This window comes from Pongo pygmaeus, chromosome 6, assembly GCF_028885625.2.
Source record: "Pongo pygmaeus isolate AG05252 chromosome 6, NHGRI_mPonPyg2-v2.0_pri, whole genome shotgun sequence".
Taxonomy (NCBI): domain Eukaryota; kingdom Metazoa; phylum Chordata; class Mammalia; order Primates; family Hominidae; genus Pongo; species Pongo pygmaeus.
The window spans coordinates 6,364,278-6,387,368 of record NC_072379.2 but is presented as its reverse complement, the minus strand read 5'-3'; the positions used below and the strand labels follow the sequence as shown (position 1 = coordinate 6,387,368).

The window sequence follows — 23,091 nt, the reverse complement described above, 5'->3', positions numbered from 1 at the left end:
GTGAAACCGCATCTCTACTAAAAATACAAAATTAGCCGGGCATGGTGGTGGGTGCCTGTAGTCCCAGCTACTCGGGAGGCTGAGGCACGAGAATCGCTTGAACCTGGGAGTCAGGTTGCAGTGAGCTGAGATTGCATCACTGCACTCCAGTCTGGGCGACAAGAGTAAGAGACTGTCTCACAAAATAAGTAAATAAATAAAGTGATGCCACTACTGTGCATCAGGTTTCAGCTTCATGAGTGTAAACTTTTCTTCATGCCTATGAAGCCCTGTCTGTCAGGCTCTTGACTGTCTTCCTGTTTTATATATACCGTGTGTCAGATTTATAATAAGGGCCAACAAAACTACAAGTTTTGTAGACTTGAATATAGCACTTCTCAGTCTGCTTGAGCCTTCCTAACACAATACCACAGAGGGGGCCAGGTGCGGTGGCTCACGCCCGTAATCCCAGCACTTTGGGAGGCTGAGGCGGGCGGATCACAAGGTCAGGAGATCGAGACCATCCTGGCTAACACAGTGAAACCCCATCTCTACTAAAAATATGAAAAATTTGCCGGGCGTGGTGACGGGCGCCTGTAGTCCCAGCTACTCGGGAGGCTGAGGCAGGAGAATGGCGTGAACCCGGGAGGTGGAGCTTGCAGTGAGCTGAGATTGCGCCACTGCACTCCAGCCTGGGCGACAGAGCGAGACTCCATCTCAAAAAAAAAAAAAAAAAAAAAAAAAGGCCACAGGGGGTTGCTTAAACAATGGAAATGTACTTTCTTACAGTTCTGGAGGCTGGAGGTCTGAGATGAGGGTGCCAGCATGATTGGTGTCTGGTGAGGGCTCTCTTCCTGGCTTGCTAGTAGCCGCCTTCTTGCTGTATCCTCACATGCTGGGGAGTAAGGAGAACTTACTCTAGGGTGATGTTCTTATAAGGGCACAAATCCCATCAGACCAGGACCCCAGCCAGGACCTCATGTAACACTGATTACCTCCAAAAGACCCCGTCTCCAGATACCATCACACTGGGGGTTTGGGCTCAACATACGAATTGTTGGGGGGACACGGACGTTTCATTCACAGCTGCAATGGATGATCTCACATGCTTCAGACACAACTCAAAATTGTATCTACCTCCCATGCCCCTATTAAACCTGTAACATTGTGAAGCATGAAGACATTGTCAGAGTAAATAAATTCCTTCCGGCTAGGATGGTGTTTTCTAAGCCTCAGAGTGATGACACTTTAAACAGGGAGCTTTGGTTTGTTCAGGTGCATTATTTCTAGAAGTAGTACTTGAGTTCATCAATGAGTAAGAGGGAAGGTTTGATTAGATCAAGGCTGAAAACGCTCTGCAGCCTCTCTTTTATTCCTGATTTCCTAGAAATGCCTTAAATAAAGTACATAAATCTATATGACAAGCAGGGGTCCACTCAGTGGGCTAGAAGTTGAGAAATCCCTGGAAGAAGATAAATAGGATCAGCTGAAGAAGGAAACAGTACCCACAGCACATACAAGAAAGAACTGCCGGGGGCGGCAAGAGCAGCTTCAGAGATCCCCGAGCGCACAGGAGGTACATTCGGGGAACAGGACTGTGGGAGGGACGTCGAGACTGGTCACCCTTTCCTGACCTTGTGTCTAGCAGTGATTGTGTCTCCAGGTGGGAAAAGCAAGAGGGAGCACTTAGTCCGTGAAAACAGGCAGTGTCCTCGGTGGGTGGCAGCACCAACAAGGAGAAATACCCACTCCCAGAGACCAGCCATTGGCTGCCTGACCTGCTCCTCTGCCAGATCACTGGAGGCAGCTGCAGCAAAAACCAGAAGCAAGTAGCATTCTGTTAGGCCAACAGTGATCCTAACATACAAAGACGAACACCCACCAAGCACCACCAAGTGTCTGAGGAAACCAGCACCATGAAAGAGACACGAAACCCGACAAACAGAAGAACTAAGGCTGGAGGAAACAATAGAGGCGGGGAGGGCGGCTCATGCCTGTAATCCCGACGTCTTGGAAGGTCTAGGTGGGAGGATCGCTTGAGCTCAGGAGTTCAAAACCAGCCTAACATAGCGAGACCCTCATCTCTACAGTTTTTTTAAAAAATCAGCCAGGCATGGTGGTATGCACCTGTAGTCCCAGCTACTTGAGAGGCTAAGGTGGGAGAATCACTTGAGCCCAGGAGTTTGAGGCTACAATGAAATGTGATCGCACCACTGCATTCTAGCCTGGGTGACAGTAAGACTTTGTCTCTTAAATCCTTTATCAAGCCAGATGTGGTGGCATGTGCCTGTAGTCCAACTACTGGGAGGCTAAGGCAGAAGGATCGCTTGAGCCCAGGGGTTTGAGGCTGCGGTGAGCTGTGATTACACCACTGCACTCTAGCCTGGGCAACAGAACGAGACCCTGTCTCTTAGAAGCAGGAGGCTGGGTGCAGTGGCTCACGCCTGTAATCCCAGCACTTTGGGAGGCCGGGGTGGGTGGATTGCCTGAGGTTAGAAGTTCAAGACCAGCTTGGCTAACATGGTGAAACCCCATCTCTACTAAAAATAGAAAAAAATTAGCTGGGTATGGTAGCAGGCACCTGTAATCTCAGCTACTCGGGAGGCTGAGGCAGGAGAATCACTTGAACCCGGGAGGTGGAGGTTGCAATGAGCCTAGATTGCACTAATGCACTCCAGCCTGGGTGATAAGAGCGAAACTCTGTCTCAAAAAAACAAAACAAAATAAAAACAGAAGAAGCAAAAAAACAATAGGAGGAAACTTTTTATAGTAGGGTATTTGTCTGTATTATAAATATCATCAAAGAGATATGATAGGATGTTTCTTATCCATGATACAAAAATGGGGGAGTGTGAAAAAGAACCTTGGAAATGAAAACTAGGAGTGTCTGTCACATCATCACTTGAGCATATGGAGAAGACGTGGCTGAAGAGTGGACGTGTGCTAGAAGAGAGTTTAAGAATTCTTTATTCAGTTTTGCAGAGACCTACAAGAAAACATGCAAGGTGGGTCCAGCAGCCCAAATTTCGTGTAATAGAAGTCTCAGAAGGAGAGAATGGAAAATGGAGGAGAGGAAATATTTCAAAGAAATCTTGGAATATTTTAGAACTAAGAAAAATCCTTAGATTCAAAGGCCCCACCAAATGCCAAGCAGGATAAAAATTGAAAAGACTTATGCACATAGGTGTGTCAAGTGAAATGTTGTAAAACTCATAGATAGAGGAATTCATTAAATTTTCCAGGAAGGAAAGATCAGATTACCTAAGAAGAAATGAGGAGCACAGCAAGCTTGTCAGGGATGCTGGATCAAAGACAGGAGGGGAGCAGTGCCTGCCAAAGCCTAAAGAAACATGATTTAAAACCCCCAATTCTGTCTGTCCTGTCACTCACAAGAGAAGGTGAGGAAAGACATGTTCAGACACACAAGGGCTTCTCTGATCTCTAGGAATTGTGTAATTGGAGCACGACACCTCAAAATAAGAAATGACTACATAGGATAAAAAAGGAAAGGCATGCAAAGAAACAAGCAAAACTTTTAATGTCAAAGTGAGAAATTTATTGTTTAAAAGATTTTTTTTTTAAGTCCAAATTTATGTCAGTATTTAAGTAGCAAGGGGGAAAGGAAGGAAGGAAGTAACAGCTAAGGTTTTCTAGATGTTGATAGATAAAAATAAGTTTAAATACTAGTCAAAATTTTAAGGGTAATCACTGAAGAGAAATAGGATTTTAAAATTATTAACAAACATTGGATAAAGAAAGTTTGATCAATTCAACACAAAGCTGGAAAGGTCTTTGAAATAGAAAGCACCAAATAAGGGGTCAGGAGTAAGTGCTAACCAATCAGTGCTCACCATAGATTTGATCGGGCTAAATTAATGACAAGACAGACACTTGGGTAGTAATAAAAAAATATAAAATCCAGCTTCGGATTGAGACCCACACCTAGAAGAGAAACAGAAAAAGATAGAGTAGGTGTAGTGGGTCAAATGGTACCACCGCCCCCATTTCTGCTGTTTGACTTTTAAATGATATTTTAAAATATTAAAATTTTCTAATAATGTTAGAACACTCCCTTTTTTTAATGAGTATTTACTTAGTGTATTAGTATTCTAGGGCTGCCATGACAAATGACCACCAACTGGGTGGTTTAAAACAAGAGAAATCTATTCTCGCTCAGTTCAGGAGGCCAGAAGTCTGAGATCCGGGGTGTGGGCAGGATTGCTGCTTAGACTCTGAGGGAGAATCCCTTCCAGCCTCGCTCCTGGCGGCTGCCACCCTCCTGGTCTCCGCAGCTGTGGGCACCTCACTGTGGTCTCTGCCTCCACTGTCTTGTGGCCTTCTCTGCACCTTCTCCTCTCTGTCTCGCAGGACAAGTGTGATTGAACGCAAAGCTTCTGTGTCCTCCTCCTCTGCTTGTCTCTTTGTCACCTGCCAGATAGCATTCTCCAAGAAATGTCAGTGTTTTGCATGTTCTGAATTTTAGGGCAGGTCTTGAGCATCCAGAGGAATTCATGGGAGCCTCATGCCCAGGCCCATTCAGTTCCCTGGGCTTCAGCTGACAGTGGCAGGGGCCTTCACCATGCAAGCTCAGGCCCCAGCCTTGTAGCCCCAGAGATGACAGGACAACTAGTGATCCCTGAGGGTGTCCTGTCTCCCCTCCCACCTGCAGCTGATGGCCTCACCCGGCTTCTCCACCGGCCTCACTTGTTTTCCTCACTTAGAGCCAATAGCAAAGCCCCAGCACTGTCTTTCCTGCGTTAGGCTCTGTTTTCAGGGAACTTGGGCTGCATTAGGCCTCTCGAAGGACCAGACCTGCATTGCTACAGTGTGTGTGTGTGTGTGTGTGTGTGTGTGTGGTGTGTGTGTGTGGTGTGTGTGTGTGGTTGTGTGTGGTGTGTGTGTGGTTGTGTGGTGTGTGTGTCTTGTAATTTAGATGGTGCCCCTGTGGGTGTACCCACTTAAACTCTCACCAGATACATATGAGAATTGATTTAGGATTGCTAGACTCACTGATTTTTTTGAGAATAACATTAAAACATGGTGCACAAATTCTAAATGTACAGCTTGAAGAATCTTTATAAATTAATATACTCACATAACTGCAACCCAGAACAAGCCGCAGTTGTAGAATATTACAGGGCACCTTTCTGGTGCCTCATCCTAGGGAATTCACTCCCCAAGGTAACCAGTCCTTAATCACCATAAGTTAGTTTTGCCTTTTTAAAACCTTCTATGAATGGAACTGAAATACTCTTCCGTGTCGTCTTTTGCTCCATATCATGTCTGTGAGATTCGTTCTTGTGAGTGTTCATTCCATCTCATGGCTGTAGAGCCTTCCATCATGTGATCATGCCAGAATGTACTGATCGCTTCTCTTACTGACTGTTTTTAGCTTTTGGAAATAAGGCTGCTGTGGACGTTCGTGTGTTTAAAAAAAATAGGAAATCTCTGGATGGACCGTGAGGGTATGAGGCAGCCCTGGTTTAGGGTACTGAGAGTCTTAGCTGGATGGAGCCTCTCTGAATTTGTAGAAATGGCCTCCTGGCAAATTGATTTCTGAATTCCCTATTCCCTTGCCACCCTTGCCAACACATATTTTGAAACTGGCTGCAAGGCTGTGTTAGAGGTAAACATTTCTATTAATAGGTTCCTGGGACTTCTCATGAGACAGTGCTCAGCTGATTCAGGCCAGGGGCAGCCTGTTGCCTTTGAGATTGTCAGCTGTGCTGCAGCCCTCAGAGTGGGCATGAGCTTTGACTGGATGGGTTTGGTGGCATGGCATGTCAGATAATATGTTTTTGGTATCAGGTATTAGAAAATCCAACAAAATGTATCTTACACAGGGGAGGTTTATCTTCTCACACAGCTGCGTAGCAGTAGGTGGCTCCCAAGTGGCAAGAAGGCGGTCCCTGTGCCCATCTCAGGGTTTCCCATGTGAGATGGCCACTGTGGCTCTGGTCATCACATATGTGTTCAAGGCAGAAAGGAGGAGGAAGAGCAGTGCTGGCTCATGGGCCCCTTTTTACCAGGAAATCAAAAACTTTCCCTCCAGGCCAGATCTGGGTCACAAGGTCATTTCTAGTGCCAAAGGCAGCCAGGAAACTCCCTCTCTAGTGAAGGGGGTGGCAGGGAGCGGGGACCAGCACCACCCGCTCGCTGCGTCCCTGGGAGCGGGGCCAGGTTGTCCAACCGGCAGTGGCCGCCACCTACAAAGTGTTCCTCGCAGACACAGAGTACACCATCTTCCTAAGCTTGGGAAATCTAATATTCCTGTTACTCCTGCCTTTATAATTTCTAATAACCACCTGTAATGGTTTGTTCAATAACCCATTTGTCTGTCTTTTAACTTGTTAAACTGACAGGAGGAATGAATGTGCGTTTCTTTGATGGATAAAATGTTGTATGGATTTGGGAAAATCAGATCGTGCAGTTGTATGGGTGTCTCTGGTATTATTTTTGCTGTGTCCATACCAGTAAAGTCGTGACACTAAGTGTATTTCTGTCTTTGAAAAATGAGTTTGAGTGACACTCCTAACCAGTGCTTCCTTTCTAATGTTCTTCAGGGAATTCAGTTTCTAATAGAAAATGACCTGCTACAGAGTTCCCCAGAAGACGTCGCCCAGTTCCTTTATAAAGGAGAAGGCCTAAATAAGACCGTCATTGGGGACTACCTGGGTGAAAGGTGAGTTAGAGGAGGATGCAAAGCCCTACCTGGGGCCACTCAGCACTGCAGCTTGACCTAGGCTTACGCTCCACTTTCGGGGCCATCACAGCCTAAAGGCATGATATAGCCACGGGTTGTGGGCTTCCACATGCCCGTCTCAATACCAAGTGAGCCCAGTGCAACCGGTTCCTCTCCCGTGTCCATGGGAGGAGAGAGGCATTACCGTATCCTGGGATCCTGGGACTCCTCTGGAATCCTGTTTTTCCGGGAGCTGTGACAGAACTGACAGTACTGCTGCCCCTTTCTCCTTAGCTTGGAAAGCATCTTAATCGCCTTCTGTTTTGCCCAGAAATACGCCAGATTTCTCAGTGGTTTTCTTTCTCCTGTTACTTGCAGTATGAATAAAGGTGGAAGGCGAATTTTTTTAATGGAAAGCAGCAGGTCAGATTTACTTTCTGACTGCGACTGGCTTAGCAGAGGTTAGGGCAGGACTGCCGAGGCAGCACATGCCCTGAGTATGCCAAACAGACTTTTGTCAAAGACCAGAAGAAAGTGTTTTTAAACAAAAGCCCATAGTTCCTAAAGTTGAGTGGTTTTGGTTTTTAGCTTTTTAAAAAAATATATTTGATCGAAAGTGGAAAGTGGAATACTTCCCAACTCATTCTCTGAGGCCAGCACTACCTGATACCCAAACCAAAGACACCGCTAGAAAATGGCAGACCTTATCCTTATGACTGTAATATACGGTCAGCAATATGTAAAAAGGATTCTGCACCAAGGGGGACTTACCGCATGCATGCAACGTTAGTTCAACATATAAGTCAATTAAAGTAATGTATCATTCACATAAAGGACAAAACCCACATGATCTTCTCAACAAATATAGGAAAAGCATTTGACAGAACTCAAAACTCCTTCACGATAAAAACACTTAAAAAGCTAAGACAGGCAGGGAACTTCCTCAACATGATGGAGAGTACCTATAAAAAACCCCACTTTAACATCATACTTAATGATGGAAGACTGCTTTCCCCCTAAGATCAAGAACAAGACAAGGATGTCTGCCCTTAGCCCTGCTGTTTAGCCCGGTGCTGGCACGTCTTGCCAGGGCAGTTAGACAAGAAAATAAAGACATCCAAATTGGAAAGGAAGAAATTAAATTCTGTTTGCAGATGATACAATCATATATATAGAAAATCCTAAGGAATCATTAAAAACTATTAGAAGTAATACATTCAGTAAGGTTGCATGATGTACAATTAATATACAAAACTCAGTTGGCCAGGCGTGGAGGCTCACGCCTGTAATCCCAGCACTTTGGGAAGCCGAGGCGGGCAGATCACAAGGTCAGCAGATTGAGACCATCATGGCTAACACAGTGAAACCTCGTCTCTACTAAGAACACAAAAAATTGGCTGGGTGTGGTGGCGGGTGCCTGTATTCTCAGCTATGCGAGAGGCTGAGGCAGGAGAATGACGTGAACCTGGGAGGCAGAGCTTGCAGTGAGCCAAGATGGCACCACTGCACTCCAGCCTGGGTGACAGAGTGAGACTCTGGCTCAAAAAAAAAAAAAAAAAAAAAAAAAACCTCAATTGTATTTCTATCCAATAGCAATGAGTAAACTGAAAAAGATATTAAGTAAACAGCTCCATTTATAATAGCATTGAAAGGAATAAGATACTTAGGATAAATTTAACAAAAAGCAACATTTTTACTCCAAAAACCACAAAATATTGTTGAAAAAAATGAAAAGACCTAAATAAATGGAAAAGCATCCCATATTCATGGATTGGAGAGCTTACTATTGCTAAGATGCCAATATTCCAACACTGATCTACAGATTTATTGTACTTCTTATTGAAATCCCAGCTGACTTTTTTGCAGAAGTTGCACATCCTAAAATTACTATGGAAAATTCAAGGGACCCAAAATAACCACAGCAGTCTAAAAAAGAACAAAGTTGCAGAACTCACATTTCCTGATTACAAAATAAAGTGGCCAGGCATGGTGGCTCACTCTGTAATCCCAGCACTTTGGGAGGCTGAGGCGGGTAGATCACCTGAGGTCAGGAGTTCAAGACCAGCCTGGCCAGCATGGTGAAACCCCCATCTCTACAAAAATACAAAAATTAGCCAGACATGATGGCAGGTGCCTATAATCCCAGCCACTCAGGAGGCTGAGGCAGGAGAATTGCTTGAACCCAGGAGGCAGAGGTTGCAGTTTGTCAAAATCATGCTGTTGGACTCCAGCCTGGGTAACAGAGTGAGACTCTGTCTCAAAAAAAAAAAAAAAAAAAAAGACTAAAGTGTATAATCAAGACATTGTAAGACTGGCATAAGGATACACATATATAAATGATGGAATAGCATTCAGAATCCAGAAATAAACCCTCACATTAATGTCAAATAATTTTTCAACCAGGTACCAAGACAATTTCAGTGGGGGAAAGAATAGCCTTTTCAACAAATGGTGCTGGGTAAAAGTAGGTAGACTCTACTTCATCAGAATACTGTGCTTCAGAAGATATCAAGAAAGTGAAGGCTGGCTGGGCATGGTGGTTTTTACAGCTAATCACCAGTTACAGATTCCTTGGTTCCTTCCCCACTCCCACTGCTTCACTTGACTAGCCTGAAAAAAAGGTAAAAAGACAACCCACAGGCCATCCTGGGTAACATAGTGAGCCCTGCCTCTACAAAAAATACAAGTAAATCAGTATGACTTGCAAATATCTTCGTATATTTGTCTTTATATAATCTAGATAGAAGTCCTTAGCAGATTATAAGGACCAATTATCATACTGATTCAGTCCTTGTAATCTCCTAAGGACTTCTATCTAGATATATAAAGAACTCTTCCAAATAAGAGTAAAAATAACAAAAATTACTTAGTTATAAACTGGCAAAGGATCTGAATAGACATTATACAAGTGGCCAATAAGCACAGGAAAAAATGCTCAATTGATCATCAAGGAGATGCAGATTGAAACCACAAGGAGAGGCTGGGCACGGTGGCTCACACCTGTAATCCCAGCACTTTGGGAGGCCGAGGCAGGTGGATCACGAGGTTAGGAGATCGAGACAATCCTGACTAACACGGTGAAACCCCATCTCTACTAAAAATTAGCCGGGCATGGTGGCGGGTGCCTGTAGTCCCAGCTACTCGGGAGGCTGAGGCAGGAGAATGGCGTGAACCTGGGAGGCGGAGCTTGCAGTGAGCCAAGATTGTGCCACTGCAGTCCAGCCTGGGTGACAGAGCGAGACTCTGTCTCAAAAAAGAAAACAAAAAAAAAACCATAAGGAGATACCATTTCACACTCATTAGGCTGGCTGTAATAAAAAAGACCCATAACAAATGCCAGCAAGGCTGCAGGGAAGTCAAACCCTTATTCATTGCTGATAAGATATAAAATGATGCAGGTGGGCGTGGTGGCTCACACCTGTAATCCCAGCACTTTGGGAGGCTGAGGTGGGTGGATCACCTGAGGTCGGGAGTTCGAGACCAGCCTGACCAACATGGAGAAACCCCATCTCTACTAAAAATACAAAAGTTAGCCGGGCGTGGTGGTGCATGCCTGTAATCGCAGCTACTTAGGAGGCTGAGGCAGGAGAATCGCTTCGAACCCAGGAGGCAGAGATTTCGGTGAGTTGACATCATGCCATTGCATTCCAGCCTGGGCCACAAGAGTGAAATTCTGGCTCGAAAAAAAAAAAAAGGATATAAAATGATACTTTGGAAATCTGTCTGGCAGTTCCTCAAAATGTAAAACATAGACTTTAACATGGAACCCAGTAATTCCACTCTTAGGTATTTACTCAATAGAAATAAAAATGTGGCCAGGTGTGGTTGCTCATGCCTGTAATCCCAGCGCTTTGGGAGGCCCAGGGAGGTGTGGGAGGACCACTTGAGCCCAGGAGTTCCAGACCAGCCTGGGTAACATAGTGAGAAAAAAACAAATGTTTTAAAGTATGGCCGTGCAAAAACTTGTGCATGAATGTTCATAGCTACATTATTAATAAACCGTATCTTTTAAAATGATTGGGATAATGTACATTAGGTTTGAAACTTACTTCTTTTTTTCCCAGGGATGAATTTAATATTAAAGTTCTTCAAGCCTTTGTTGAACTCCATGAGTTTGCTGATCTCAACCTTGTACAAGCCTTAAGGTAAGTATGATCATTTGCTGGGTGTAGAGTGGATGGGGAAGGCCAGAGGACCGCTGCCTGGGCAGCAGTGGCGGTGAATTGACTCTAGGTAACTTGGTGCCACACAAGTCTCACAGATGCTGGCTCCTGTTCCGGATGATCCAGCTAATGCTGTGTGACATTGAGCAGCCCTAGACAGGAATTGGGGCACACGCTTAAGATAAGGGCCGCGCTTTCCTCACTGTGGCCGCTGGTGCTCCTTCCATTCCGTTTCCTTTTATTTGTAATGCTGTTCAGCGGTAGTTGAGTGCCTTCTACCCAAGCTCTGTATGGCGTGGCGTTGGTGCTCCATGGGGTTACTTCCTTCCAGATTTGACCCAAAGCACCAAACGTGTGGATACCTGAGTGTGCGGGAGAGGATGTAGGCTTCTCGCCATTTTGGTGTCCGGGACACACTCCCTGGATGCCCCCTTGAGCTGCCCTTCCTGCACGTTTTCTTCCTCCTGCTTTGCAAGCAGGAAGTTGTCTCGATTCCTTCCTTGGTGCCCCGGCTGAGTCGCGTGGGCTCTTCATCTGTTCTGGGCCTTGATCCTGAGCCAGCACTCAGCAGCATCCGGGAGAGAGGAGGCAGGGCCTCTGGTGGGAGCCGCCTCAGCCGGCCCTCGGACTGAGAAATCAGGCTGCACCTCGTCATCTTCTCAAGTCTTCTGCTTCATACCTTGTTCTTGTTTACATGGACTGTTTCCTCATGGCCTTACCTCAACTGCAGACTGCAATGTTGGCAGCGTTTTTGTGGGACCCTCGTGATGTGCTCACAGCGCAGCCTGGGGCCGAACAGTGCGCTGAGAGTTAGCAACATATAAGAATCCTGCAGCCGCAGTTCAGGCTTATCAGATTCCGTTTCTGGAAGCTGTACATCCAGAGAAGGGTGCAGGCCTGGTGAGTCTGGGAGGGGTGTGTGGCACGGTCCTTGCAGCTGTGAGTCCATTTCTTTCAGTCCGTCAGTCTCTGGCCAGAGCCGGAGAGGTTCCTATTAACTCCCACAGCCGTGGGAGCCTGATGGAGGTACAGGGTGGGCAGGAATGCAGGCAGGTCCTGTGGCCTGAGGAGCTGCTCTGAGGATGTTAGCTTTTGTCCTGAGGGCCATGGCAAGCCTGTGTGGGGCAGAGGCATGCGGGCTGGCTCGACTCATCACTGCTGTGGGATGGGCAGGGGGCCACGGTAGCGGGCAGGTGCATGCTCTGCTGGTGAATGTGGGGCAGAGAGGGAGTGAGGGGTGGAGGGGGGCGGTCGTATTGAGTCTGAAGGCTGCTGGTGCAGGCCTGGCGGAGAAGGAGGGGCCTGGTAGAGAGTGGGGCCAGACGTGGCTGGAATCTCGGGAAGAGAGAGCAGAGGAAGGACCCTGGGAAGCTGCCCTGTGTGAGGGACGTGCAGAGGAAGAAGAGCCCCGCGGGGCCAGGCTGCATCCTCCCCCGATGGTTGGTGGGATCAGTATTTTAAAAAGCCCAGAGACTTAATTGGAGCGTCGAGGTCTAACTCGGTTCTGATCCTTGTGCTAAATCCACGGCAGCATCAGACATTGCTGAATAGCTGGTGCGGGAGGCTGCAGCTGGCCATGGGGACTGCAGCCCCTGCCTCCGGGGCTCACAAGTGGGCAGCCAGACGGTGGCTAAGGCAGAGAGGTAGCAGGGGCGGTGCCACGCCACCGAGGAAAGCAAGGAAGGGAGGCAGTGAGCGGTGGGGGGGGTGGTGAGGGGTGTGGGTTGTTGGGCTGGAGGTTGCAATTACAGGCAGGGCAGCCAGGGAGACCTCAGCCAGAGGGGATGCCTGAGGGTGGGAGTGTCTGCTGGGCCTGGTCTCTGAGGCAGGCGTGTGTTTTCCCAGCAAAGCAGCAGCAGCTTCTGAACGCAGCGCCCAGTGCTGTAGGTGGGGCTTTGGACACCGTCCTGTGGACTATGGCTCTGCCTTATGTGTGGGAGTTCTGAAAGGAGGACATGGTCTTGTTGATGCTGTGAGGACCGGCTGGTGGCAGCTCGGGACAGGCAGGGCTCTGGTGATCACCTGGCAGCAGCAGGAGATGGTGGCAATGGGGACAGAGAAGTGCCAGGATCCTGGATATTTACTTTTTTAAGCAGAGACAACCAGCCTCGCTGCTGAATCGGTTGTAGTTACAAAAAGATGAGCCATCAGTAAGTGTGTCTCGAGTTATGGAACGGAAGGAGACTGTCCTGGGTCTTCTCCTTTCTGTCTCTGTACCCCCAAGCCCCTGGCAGAGCTGTACGCCAGGCTCGGGAGGAAAACGTCCTTCCTGAGCTGGGCAGAAGCCGCCCTTGGCCGTGAGGCCGTGTTGGTTCTGATGCGGCCGCCCACGGCTTTGGTGTCTCCACAGGCAGTTCTTATGGAGCTTCAGGCTGCCCGGGGAGGCGCAGAAGATTGATCGCATGATGGAGGCTTTCGCTTCTCGCTACTGCCTGTGCAACCCCGGGGTCTTCCAGTCCACAGGTCAGTGCAGAGCCCACAGCCTGGCCCCTCGCCAGACACAGCCTCCGGCTCTGGAGGGGGCGGCCCCTGTGGGCACAGCCCAGCGTGTGTTCCTGGGGACCTGCCTTCCCTGAGCAAGGACGACCTGTGGGCCGGGCACCTCTTGCAGGCGGGACCCCAGCACGTGGGGTCCCACTGTCCACTGGAGGTTCTGGCTGAGCCCAGCACCCCGGACTCGTTGCAGACACGTGCTACGTGCTGTCATTCGCCATCATCATGCTCAACACCAGCCTCCACAACCACAACGTGCGCGACAAGCCCACGGCAGAACGGTTCATCGCCATGAACCGCGGCATCAACGAGGGCGGGGACCTCCCTGAGGAGCTGCTGAGGGTGAGCTCCCCGGCCCACGGCCGCTGCTGTCTGCAGGATCTCTTCGCTGTGAGCGGCCGCAGCGCCCGTGACTCTAGACACGCCTCCCAAGCCTCCTTGCCACCCTGGCCCCACTGAGCTTTCTGCCCGGCCAGCCATTTTCCTCTGTTTGAGTCTCTGAACTGGCTGCTGTTTTTCCCTCCTTGCAGAATTTGTATGAGAGCATTAAGAACGAGCCATTTAAGATCCCGGAGGACGACGGGAACGACCTGACCCACACCTTCTTCAACCCCGACCGCGAGGGCTGGCTCCTGAAGCTGGGTGAGCCGCCGGCCCAGCGGGACCCGGGCGTGACCCCTCTGCCCATGGCAGCAGCCCCTCGGGTTCCTCCCAAGCTCGTCGTAGGAATGCCCCCCACCGCAGGCAGAGACGTTAAAAAGAAAGGCGGTTAAGCCAGAGCCCGCTCTCGGTAGCTGCACGGCCACGGCTGCTTCTCTGAGCCGGGGCATCAGAGCCATCTCCGCGGCAGAGAGTAACGCCCAGGCTGCACGGCCCGTCCCAGAAAACTGCTGAGTTAGCATCCAGAGCCAGCCAGGGCAGCTTCCTGCACGAGAAGCAAGCGCATTATCTCCACAGAACCTGTGTGCCTCTCTCGGTTTGGTGTGGCTGTGATTTTTGACGCGTGGTTTAAATGTGCCTTCTTGTTGTTTTCCTTCTGCCTGTGGCTCCCACCTTTCTGTTCTGTGACGGGCTGTCCCTGCTTGTCCTGCTTTAGGAGGTAGGTACCCAGTGGCTTCCCGCTCCCTCAGCAGCTCATTCCTCTCGGTCTCCCCACGTTGGTCTGTGTGAGCTCCGCTGTGTGGCTGCCATTCATCCGATCCATGTGTGGACTTGCTGGGGCTGCGCCTTGCGCGGTGCGGTGAATGCTACACCCACCCCCGGGGGCGGGGCTGAGAGTGGCTGGGACCTGGAGCACATGGGGATGCTGTGTGGGAACCAGCTTGCCCCCCACCCTGTGTCTCTAGGGGTCTGCAGCAGTAGAGAAGCAGACAGCTAGCCCTGTCCCTGCAGCGTCACCCTCCACCCCATACTAACCCAGCAGTGCATGGAGAGATTTCGGGAGCGCTCTAAAGGCCTTTGGAGCAATTTAGGGCACTTACGGGCAGTTTTAGAGATGCTGAGGGGTTTTTTTTGCCTGCGGGGTGGGGATGGTTGCCTTATGCCCACAGTGAAGTGGGCGAGATGCAGTGGCTGGGTTCACGCAAGCCTTTCTGAGAGCAGGCGGCCACCAGGCAGCACGTGAGACCTGGAGTGGAGCATCCTGGTGATTTTTTAAAAATTTTATCAGCCGGGTGCAGTGGCTCATGTGTGTAATCCTAATGCTTTGGGAGGCTGAGGCGGGAGGATTGCTTAGGCCAGGAGCTTCAGACCACCTGGGCAATATAGTGAAACCCCATCTTTACAAAAAAGTAAAAAATTAGCCTAGCATGATGGTGTGTGCCTGTAGTCCCAGCTACTAGGGAGGCTGAGGCAGGAGGATCGCCTGAGCCCGGGAGGTTGAGGATCCAATGAGCCATGACTGTGCCACTGCACTTCCACCTCGGTGACAGAGTGAGACCTTGTCTCAAAAAAATAAAAATTATCAAGGAAGGATGAGACACGGTGTGACAGGCACAGGCCTCCTCAGCTGGCGGAAAGGGTGTGAGTCCCACAGGTCTGCCGTTCCCATTAGGGTCTTCGACCTTGGCCATTGCTCTTTGACTTTTTTCTGGCTATACCGAGGTTTAGGGGAGTTCTAGATATTTGCCTGAAAACCTAGCACCATGGTCTTGGGCTCAGGTGCCTGAGAGACCCGATTCAAATCACATTGTGCGAGTGTTCTAGAGTGAGGGCGGGGGGAATGTAACTGTAAATGCCAGCAGGCACTCTGGGGCCGTGATAAGTGGGATGTTCGTTTGATTAGATGCCTCCCTTCTGGTTCCTGCATTGCCCACCAGTTTCCCCTCGAGGGACAGTGATGCCGTCAGCCTGCCTGGCAGCTAATGTGGCCCCTGGCACCAGGGAAAGGTCGGCTCTAGAGACGTAAGTGCGTGAATGAAATGAAGGCACAGCAGAGCTCGTGTTATCTAACCTGTTTTCTGGTTGGGCAGATAAACAGGCCACGAAATGAGTGCACACAGTGCTCACGGGAACCAAGAGCTGGCTGGGCGCCGGGTGCCAAGCGCAGGGGCCCTGGAGGGGCTGGTGCAGCTGGCGTGGCCTCAGTGTGGTGGGCGGCCCGGTGAGCTCTGCTGCTCTAGGGGCTGGTTTCCTTGTCCTCTCCCAGCCAGGCACCCTGTATGTCCGCTGTGTTCTCAGAAACAAAGTTCAAGACCAAAGGCTGGCGAGCCAGGGCCCTGGCTGGAGGCAGACGAGACGGGTGCAGGATCTAGAATGTGCTTCCAGGCGTGTGCTCAGCAGGGAGTGCGGCCTGGCTTGGTTACATTCTTATCATAGATTTGCTTTTAGAACAGGTGGTCTTAAAAAGGCCTGGATGCTTTGCCAGAGCGTAGGAGCCCTGCTGTGTACACAGGCGTGGCTTATGATTGTTGGTGACTTAAGACTTTGAGTCTTGAATCCATCACCAGAAAAAAAAAAAAAAATCATAGGAGGTGGTCCAGTCCGAGCTGTCATACAGAAAGTGTGTGCATGTGGACCCGTGTGTGTGCGCGCACGCACCTGCCTGCTAACGGCAATGAAGACAGAAACTTGCAGAGAGAAAGGGGCTCCCATCTGCAGGTTCCAGAAGCCAGGCTCTTGTCTGCAGGCGGGAATGCTGTGTGGTGTGGCCAGAAACAAGTGTGAGCAGAGCCTGCTGGGCTCTGAGACCAAGGTTATCACCCCTACCCTGGGCCTGCAGTCCTGGTCTGCAACGACCCCCTGGTCCTGAGGACTGGACAGGGGTGGGGCTGTCCATGGCAGGTGTGAGCGGGGGACCCAAGGTGGAGCTGAGAGGCCGCCTGGCAGACACCTCCCAGGCGGGGCCAGGTGTGTGGGCTAGTGGAACATACAGGCCCTTTGCTGTCCACCATGCTGGGAGCGTGGAGGAAGAGAGCAGGCGCTGGACAGAAACACACAGCCTGGGGGCTCCTGGATGAGCTCCCCAAGAACTGGAGACTCAGATAGCAGGGCAGGGAAAAAGGCCGCAGCTGGGGAGCCAGGAAGGGCGGCCCTTGCTGCCGCCCAAGGAGTTGGGTTTAAAGCCGAGTGCAGTGGGACCCTTTGAGGGGCTTCAAGCCGGGAGGGGCATGATTGCCACATGTTTTTGAAAAGATGCCTCTGGCCTTTGTTTGGGGGATGGCAGCTGGCACCAGTGCAGCTGGAGCGGGGCCTGCTCTGGAGTCTCTGGAGGGAAGCAGAGGTGACCGTGACAGTGACGGATGTCAGGGTGGTGGAGTTGCTGTCAGCTGATTCTGCCGCAGCAGCTCAAGCTGGAGCAAGTGCCTGGAAGGAATCAGCACTGTCCTCCTGTCCCTAGGGTCTCGGGGACATAGAACGCCTCTCACTGCTCACTGGAGGACTGTGGGGCAAGGCAGGTTGTCCCCAGGGTCTCCTGCCCTCCCCTGTGGGCTTGGGCCTCCCTGGTATGCTGCAGTGGAGGTAGGGAAGGTGAAGGCCAAGGGCTTGCACGGAGCATGGAGCCCGCGGTGAGACAGGGACACGAGGGCAACAAGGACTTTGGGCCTTGCTGTGGGCCTGGCTGGGTCTTAAAGGGGACCAGTGAGGCGGCACCACAGTTGGGGCAGAGGGTTCCAGTGACGGAGCAGCTTGCAGGGGCTCGGGGAGTGGAAGCCCCGCCAGGGCTCAGGAGAGATGTTGGGGGCAGAGTCTGAGGGCTGGGGAGATGCAGCAGGGAGCTTGGGGGGGGCAGATTTGCCCAGACCAGGGTCTAGACGGACCCTTTAACAGGTGGGCTGGTGGGACCCTGATGAGACTGGGGCCTGTGGGGAGGGGAGGGAACAGCTGGAGGCTGGGCTCCTGTCCCAGGCTGGCGGTAGCAACAGCATTGCAGGCTGCCTTAGGCATCAAAGGACGGCAGCGCTGAGTGAGGCAGGGGCCAGAGGGTCCCAGAGGGACTGCAGAGACCCCTTCCGGCCTCCAGTACCGCTGAGCCAGGCTTCCTCCCACCTGCAGCTGCGTCCTCCTCACCCAGGGTCTCTGCAAACCAGGCCCCAACAGGGGAAGCCCCGTGTCCTGGTGATCCATCCGCAGAGCCCTTCCACACCATCTTGCCTCCAGGCCTCAGCGCCCGCGCTGGCCCCCACTGAGGGAGGGAGGGCTACTCCCCTGCCGGCCTGTCACAGAGAAAGCTGGGTGAGCTCCGCAGTGCTGGAGAGGCATGGGGCAGAGAGGGCCTAGTACCCCAGGGAGCACTTGAGTTCATTGCCACCAGTGTGTATTTCTTTGAATTATTTAAAAAACAAACACCGGCAAGGCTATAGCCGCTGAAGTCAGTTTGTCTCTGCTCGGTGTTTAAGGATCAGAGATTTCCTTCCCTTAGGGAGAGGAGGGCAGGTACAGATGGGGGTATGCGTGTGTGCACGTGTGCTCCAGATCTTGTTACAAAATTAATTCAGTCTCACGATTCCCTGGGCCCAGGGGTGATTGATTTTGATGGATCCCAGGGCTGCCCAAGGGCCTCTGTAATGCGATAACCACCTGACATGGTGGGGTCAGGTCCTGGACAGAGCCGGTCGCGCAGTCCTGACTTCATCACGCTGCCATCTCATGTGGGGAAATGACGCCATCCATCCCGCTAACTCTCCCAGGAAGCGAATTGTAGCGCGGTCGTGTCATCAAGGGGCCCCTCGGTGCCGTGGAGGGGGCGCCGGTGTGGGCGGGGTGGGTGCATGTGGGGTCCTGCGGTGGGAACGCTGAAGGACACCTAAACCCAAGCCTGGCGCCTTGGTGGCCTTTCTGAAAATGCAGTGGTCTGTGCAGGTCCAGGGCCCCCTCTTGGACCCGCGGGCTCCCTGTGCACGGAGCGCAGACTCACGGGGCCCTTCTGCTTCTAGGAGGGCGCGTGAAGACCTGGAAGCGCCGGTGGTTCATCCTGACCGATAACTGCCTCTATTACTTTGAATACACAACAGTAAGTAAGGCCAGGCCTCCTGGCCGCCTCCCAGCAGTCCCGGAGCTGCCCTGGGGCCGAGGGACCCTCAGGCTGGTGACCCACAGTGAGCCCTGCCGTGTACTTTTCTCTTGTAGGATAAGGAGCCCAGGGGAATCATCCCGTTGGAAAACCTCAGCATCAGGGAGGTGGAGGACCCCCGGAAACCCGTAAGCTCTTCCTCCTGAACCTTCTCTCCTGCCAGCCACCTGGGAGCCATCCTCACTGCCTGCAGGGAATTCCCTGCCCCAAGCCCCTGTGACGGCCTCCCCTCTCTCTTTCTCCACCAGAACTGTTTCGAGCTCTACAATCCCAGCCACAAAGGGCAGGTCATCAAGGCCTGTAAGACGGAGGCCGACGGCCGCGTGGTAGAGGGGAACCATGTGGTGTACCGGATCTCAGCCCCGAGCCCGGAGGAGAAGGAGGAGTGGATGAAATCCATCAAGTGAGCGGGGCCTCGGGGGCGGGGCCGGGCCCGTCTTCTCGTGCCGGTTGGAGGGTGGGGGATGGCCTGGAACATGGATGCTTCCGTGTGCAAGAGTGGACCTTCTGTCTCCAGAAACCCCAGAGGGCCGGGCTGCCAAAGCCGATGTTCAGATCTGAGCCTGCGGTCCTGTCTGAGGAGCCTCTGGGGCTGGTGGGAAAGGGGAGGTCTGTGTGTCACTCACGACCTAACCTGTGTGTTTTCCTCTTTTCACCAGAGCCAGTATCAGCAGGGATCCCTTCTATGACATGTTGGCAACAAGGAAACGAAGGATTGCCAATAAAAAATAGCTTTCCTGGCTAAAAGACCCAGGTAAAAGACCCAACCCCAGCAGAAAGACACCACGGGCGGCCCCTCCGCGGAAAGCGTGGCAGGGAGGCAGTCGCCCTGCGGTGCAAGCTGCTTCTCCAGAGCATACCGTGGCCCAGGCGGCATCCCCAAGGCCTCGTGCCGTGGCTGGGGTCCTGGGAGGTGGTCGCCCTGCAGTGCAAGCTGCTGCTTCAGAGCAAACCGTGGCCCAGACTGATCCTCGACGCCTCGTGCCGTGGCTGGGGTCGTGGTCGGCTGCGCGTGTCCAGAAGCATTTCCTTCCTGCGACTATCCCAGTGCCCCCAGGGGGAGAAGCCAGGACAGCAGCTTCCGCTCTCTCCACAGCAGACACGGGACAGATTCCACAGACGGGAGCCTCATTTCACACCACGCCAAACGCATTCACTCGGGGCAGTGTTAACCGTTCTAGAAAGCCACTGTTTTATAGCAAAACAGGAAAGGAAAAGCTACCAGTTTTTTATTCAGAATTTTTCTCAGATATATAGGATTATAGCTTTTATATGCCTTTTTATATTCTGAAATTATAACAGATACTTTCTAACAGTAGTATTTTTAGAATGGCAGCTATAAAGTTAACTCCTGGACACAAGTATATACTGTGCACTGAAAAAATATCCATCTAGACGCAGCACCCAAGGGGAGGGCTGGGGGCAGCGCCACAGGGGCAGCGTGCAGCCCTGCCCTATCGGGCTGTCAGACAAGCCCCAGGGGCAGCAGGTGGGCTCGGGATGAGGGCTGGGGGAGGGACGGCCATGGCACTTGGGGGCTCCAGGGTGACTCCCATGTGGCCTCCCTTCAACCCAGGCTTTTTGGCCCCACAAATACTTTAAGCAAATCATTAAAATTATAACAGTTAATGGTTTGGGGGTGTTTAGCCTGTAACTGCTAACTCCTGGGCAACAGCCTTTTCCCTGGACACAGATGGTCCATACGCCGAACCACGTGAAACTGGTGATGTTTTGTTTAGACGCACACATACAGCAGCGTTTCATACAGGTCGGCAGAATCCATGGGTTAGACTGGCTTTTGACCATATTCATTGCTATTTAAAACCTGTGGCAAAATGAACACTTATTTTACAGACCTTCTAATTTGACCAGATTTCTTAATGAATAGACACAGAAGTAACTAAAAACAGTCTCACCCCATGTAGCGCGCCATGTCCTGAGAGAGGTGCCCTCCCTACGAGGAGGGAAGAACAGGCCCTGGGGTGCAGAGGCCCGGCACGTAGAGAACCCAGATAGACGCCGGTGGTGGAACTGGTCAAGCTCCACGCCCGCCTGGGAGGTTGTGAGGTTGCTGTGGATGTAAGGATAGGAGGTGCCCAGTGCTCCGCTCAAGGAAGGATGGATCTGGGCCCCACCTACAGAGAGGGCTCAGGACTGGACGGGGGCATTGCATGCTTGGGCCGACCTGGGCCGATGGCAGACGCTGCTGTCGGGAGATTTGCATCCCCAGGACCCTGTCGCACACTGGGCTGTTGGGTTGGTGTCTGGCTTTTCCTCTATGGACTTCCTCCTCCTGCCCCACCTGCATAGGCACACATACCTTGAATCTGCACCCTCTGGAGGGCATCTGTACTCCTGTGCAAAATGCCCAGGCCAGAGACAAAACCTCAGACTGTGTGCACCTAGGTTTCCTTCTCAGCAGCGGAGACTGTTCCTTTGAATTGCCTTGAAGTGGAGGCCGAGCGGCTGCGGGCCCTTCGCCTCCCTGTGGCTGACCTTGATGTAGCTTTAAGTCACACTAGACTGCAGAGGGGTCCGAGGCCGGAAGCCCCCGTCCTGCATCAGACTTTCATTCCCAAGTTCTTAGGCTTTGTTACTGATACCTCAAATTGGAAGTTTTAGTTCTGAGAAAGGCATGTCAGCGTTCTTGAAATGCCTGACTGGTAGATATGCAACTCTGGCCTCCGGTCTTCCATGAAAATAAACGCTGCCTGGACCCCCAGCCCAGACCACACACTGACAGCCGGCTCCGGCGGTGCCCACCCCTCAGGCTTGCCCAGCACCCAGGACTGGCCACAGCCAGCTCTGTCAGCATGTTGTGCTCGGACGAGCCGTTTCCTTCTGACCAACCCAGGTGTGACCTGGGGATGCAGAGCTTTCTGTTTTGGGTGTTGGGAGAAGCAGCAGGAAGGAGTCGCCAGATGATCAAGCTCCCCCTTTGCTGTCGTCTGTGAATGAGCTTCACCAGGTGGTGGGCACCCGGGAGCCATGCAGAGGCTGTGGTGCTGAGTTAGACTCCAGGTACTTTGTGGTTAAAGGAAATCGCCTAGCTCCAGGCTGTGTTATGACAGTATTAGCATGAAGGCCGTGCAGCCATCATGCCTGCTGATCCTTGAGGCAGGCCTGGTCCAGAAAACTCTGGGTCAGTGACCGTGCAGGGCCAGCCGCCACCAGGACGGCCCTGAAACAGGACACATCTGTTTTTGTCCCTCACCCTGGGCAGGCCCCGTCACAATCACAATCCTCCTCCTCCCCGCCCTGACGTCTGAGCGCAGGGCTTGAATTGTTAGTCCCAACTCTGGCCAAAGATACTTTCTTCCAGAGACAGAGGCCAGGAGGCAGTGAGGGGAGCCTCACGGGGAGGCGGCGGCTGCCACAGCCCTTCCAGCCTGTCTTGCTGGGTGCCCTGGTTCATATTTAATTGTACTGACCCTGGACCCAGATAAGCAGCAATGTCTTTGGGGGTCACAGAACATTTTGGGGCAGTTTAATGTGGTACCAAACTGAAAATAGGAGCTATTTATAGATGGAGCAGCACTTAGTGCTTCATAGAAAACAATGCCTATTTTTAAAGTTACAAACGCAGATATCTACATAGATGTGCTTTGCTGAGAAGTTAGGTCTGTGGTAGACCAGAAACCACAAATTGACTTTTTTTTTCTTAGAAAATATTTCTATTTGCAGTAAATATAGTAATATGTAAATAATGTACATCTGTTGATTTCCAGAGTGTCTGTTATTCAATGTATATACTCCCACAGCTCGCATGAAGAAATAGCCTCTATTGATACTTGGTTGTACAGTGAACAGAAAGATTGGAGGGTGGATGGCTGTCAGAGCTCTTGCGAATACTGTGTTCACTAAATAAAAATCACATGTATTGTTAAAACAAGCCTAAGACTTGGTTCTTTGAAACAGATATTGTTGGGTCCAGCAAACACCCCTCCAATTTTCCTTTGCCCGTCCCAGGTGGGATGGCCTGGCCGAAGGTGCCGACTTCAGCAGGAGCACGCACTTACTTGAAGGTTTTAAGAAAGTGAATTCAGATGACAGGAAGGAGTCTGGAAGCAAATGGGGAAAACAGCAGTAAAAAGACGCCAAGTGTGTGATTTGCTGCCATTTATATACTATAGAAATTTTACATGCTGTATATTTACAGTGGGGCAAGTGCTTTTTTAATCTTTAAAAAAACAAAGATCAAACTTTAAACATCTCTGAACAACACAAACTGTATAAACCATACAGATTATTCAGATACAAAC

At 51.2% G+C, this 23,091-nt stretch overlaps 1 protein-coding gene across 2 annotated transcripts in view; it reads left to right on the top strand.

Moving 5' to 3' along the window:
• Positions 1-22,718, top strand: part of CYTH3 (cytohesin 3) — a 106,355-nt gene extending 83,637 nt beyond the window's left edge. For both annotated transcript variants that reach the window (XM_054496156.2, XM_063668099.1), the window contains exons 5-13: positions 6,543-6,661; positions 10,726-10,806; positions 13,175-13,287; positions 13,511-13,659; positions 13,848-13,959; positions 18,693-18,769; positions 18,886-18,957; positions 19,078-19,232; positions 19,489-22,718. In XM_054496156.2, the coding sequence (XP_054352131.1) occupies positions 6,543-6,661; positions 10,726-10,806; positions 13,175-13,287; positions 13,511-13,659; positions 13,848-13,959; positions 18,693-18,769; positions 18,886-18,957; positions 19,078-19,232; positions 19,489-19,561 (951 nt within the window). In that variant the 3' untranslated portion in view covers positions 19,562-22,718. The remainder of the gene's footprint in view (positions 1-6,542; positions 6,662-10,725; positions 10,807-13,174; positions 13,288-13,510; positions 13,660-13,847; positions 13,960-18,692; positions 18,770-18,885; positions 18,958-19,077; positions 19,233-19,488) is intronic.
• The last annotated feature ends 373 nt before the right edge of the window (positions 22,719-23,091 follow it).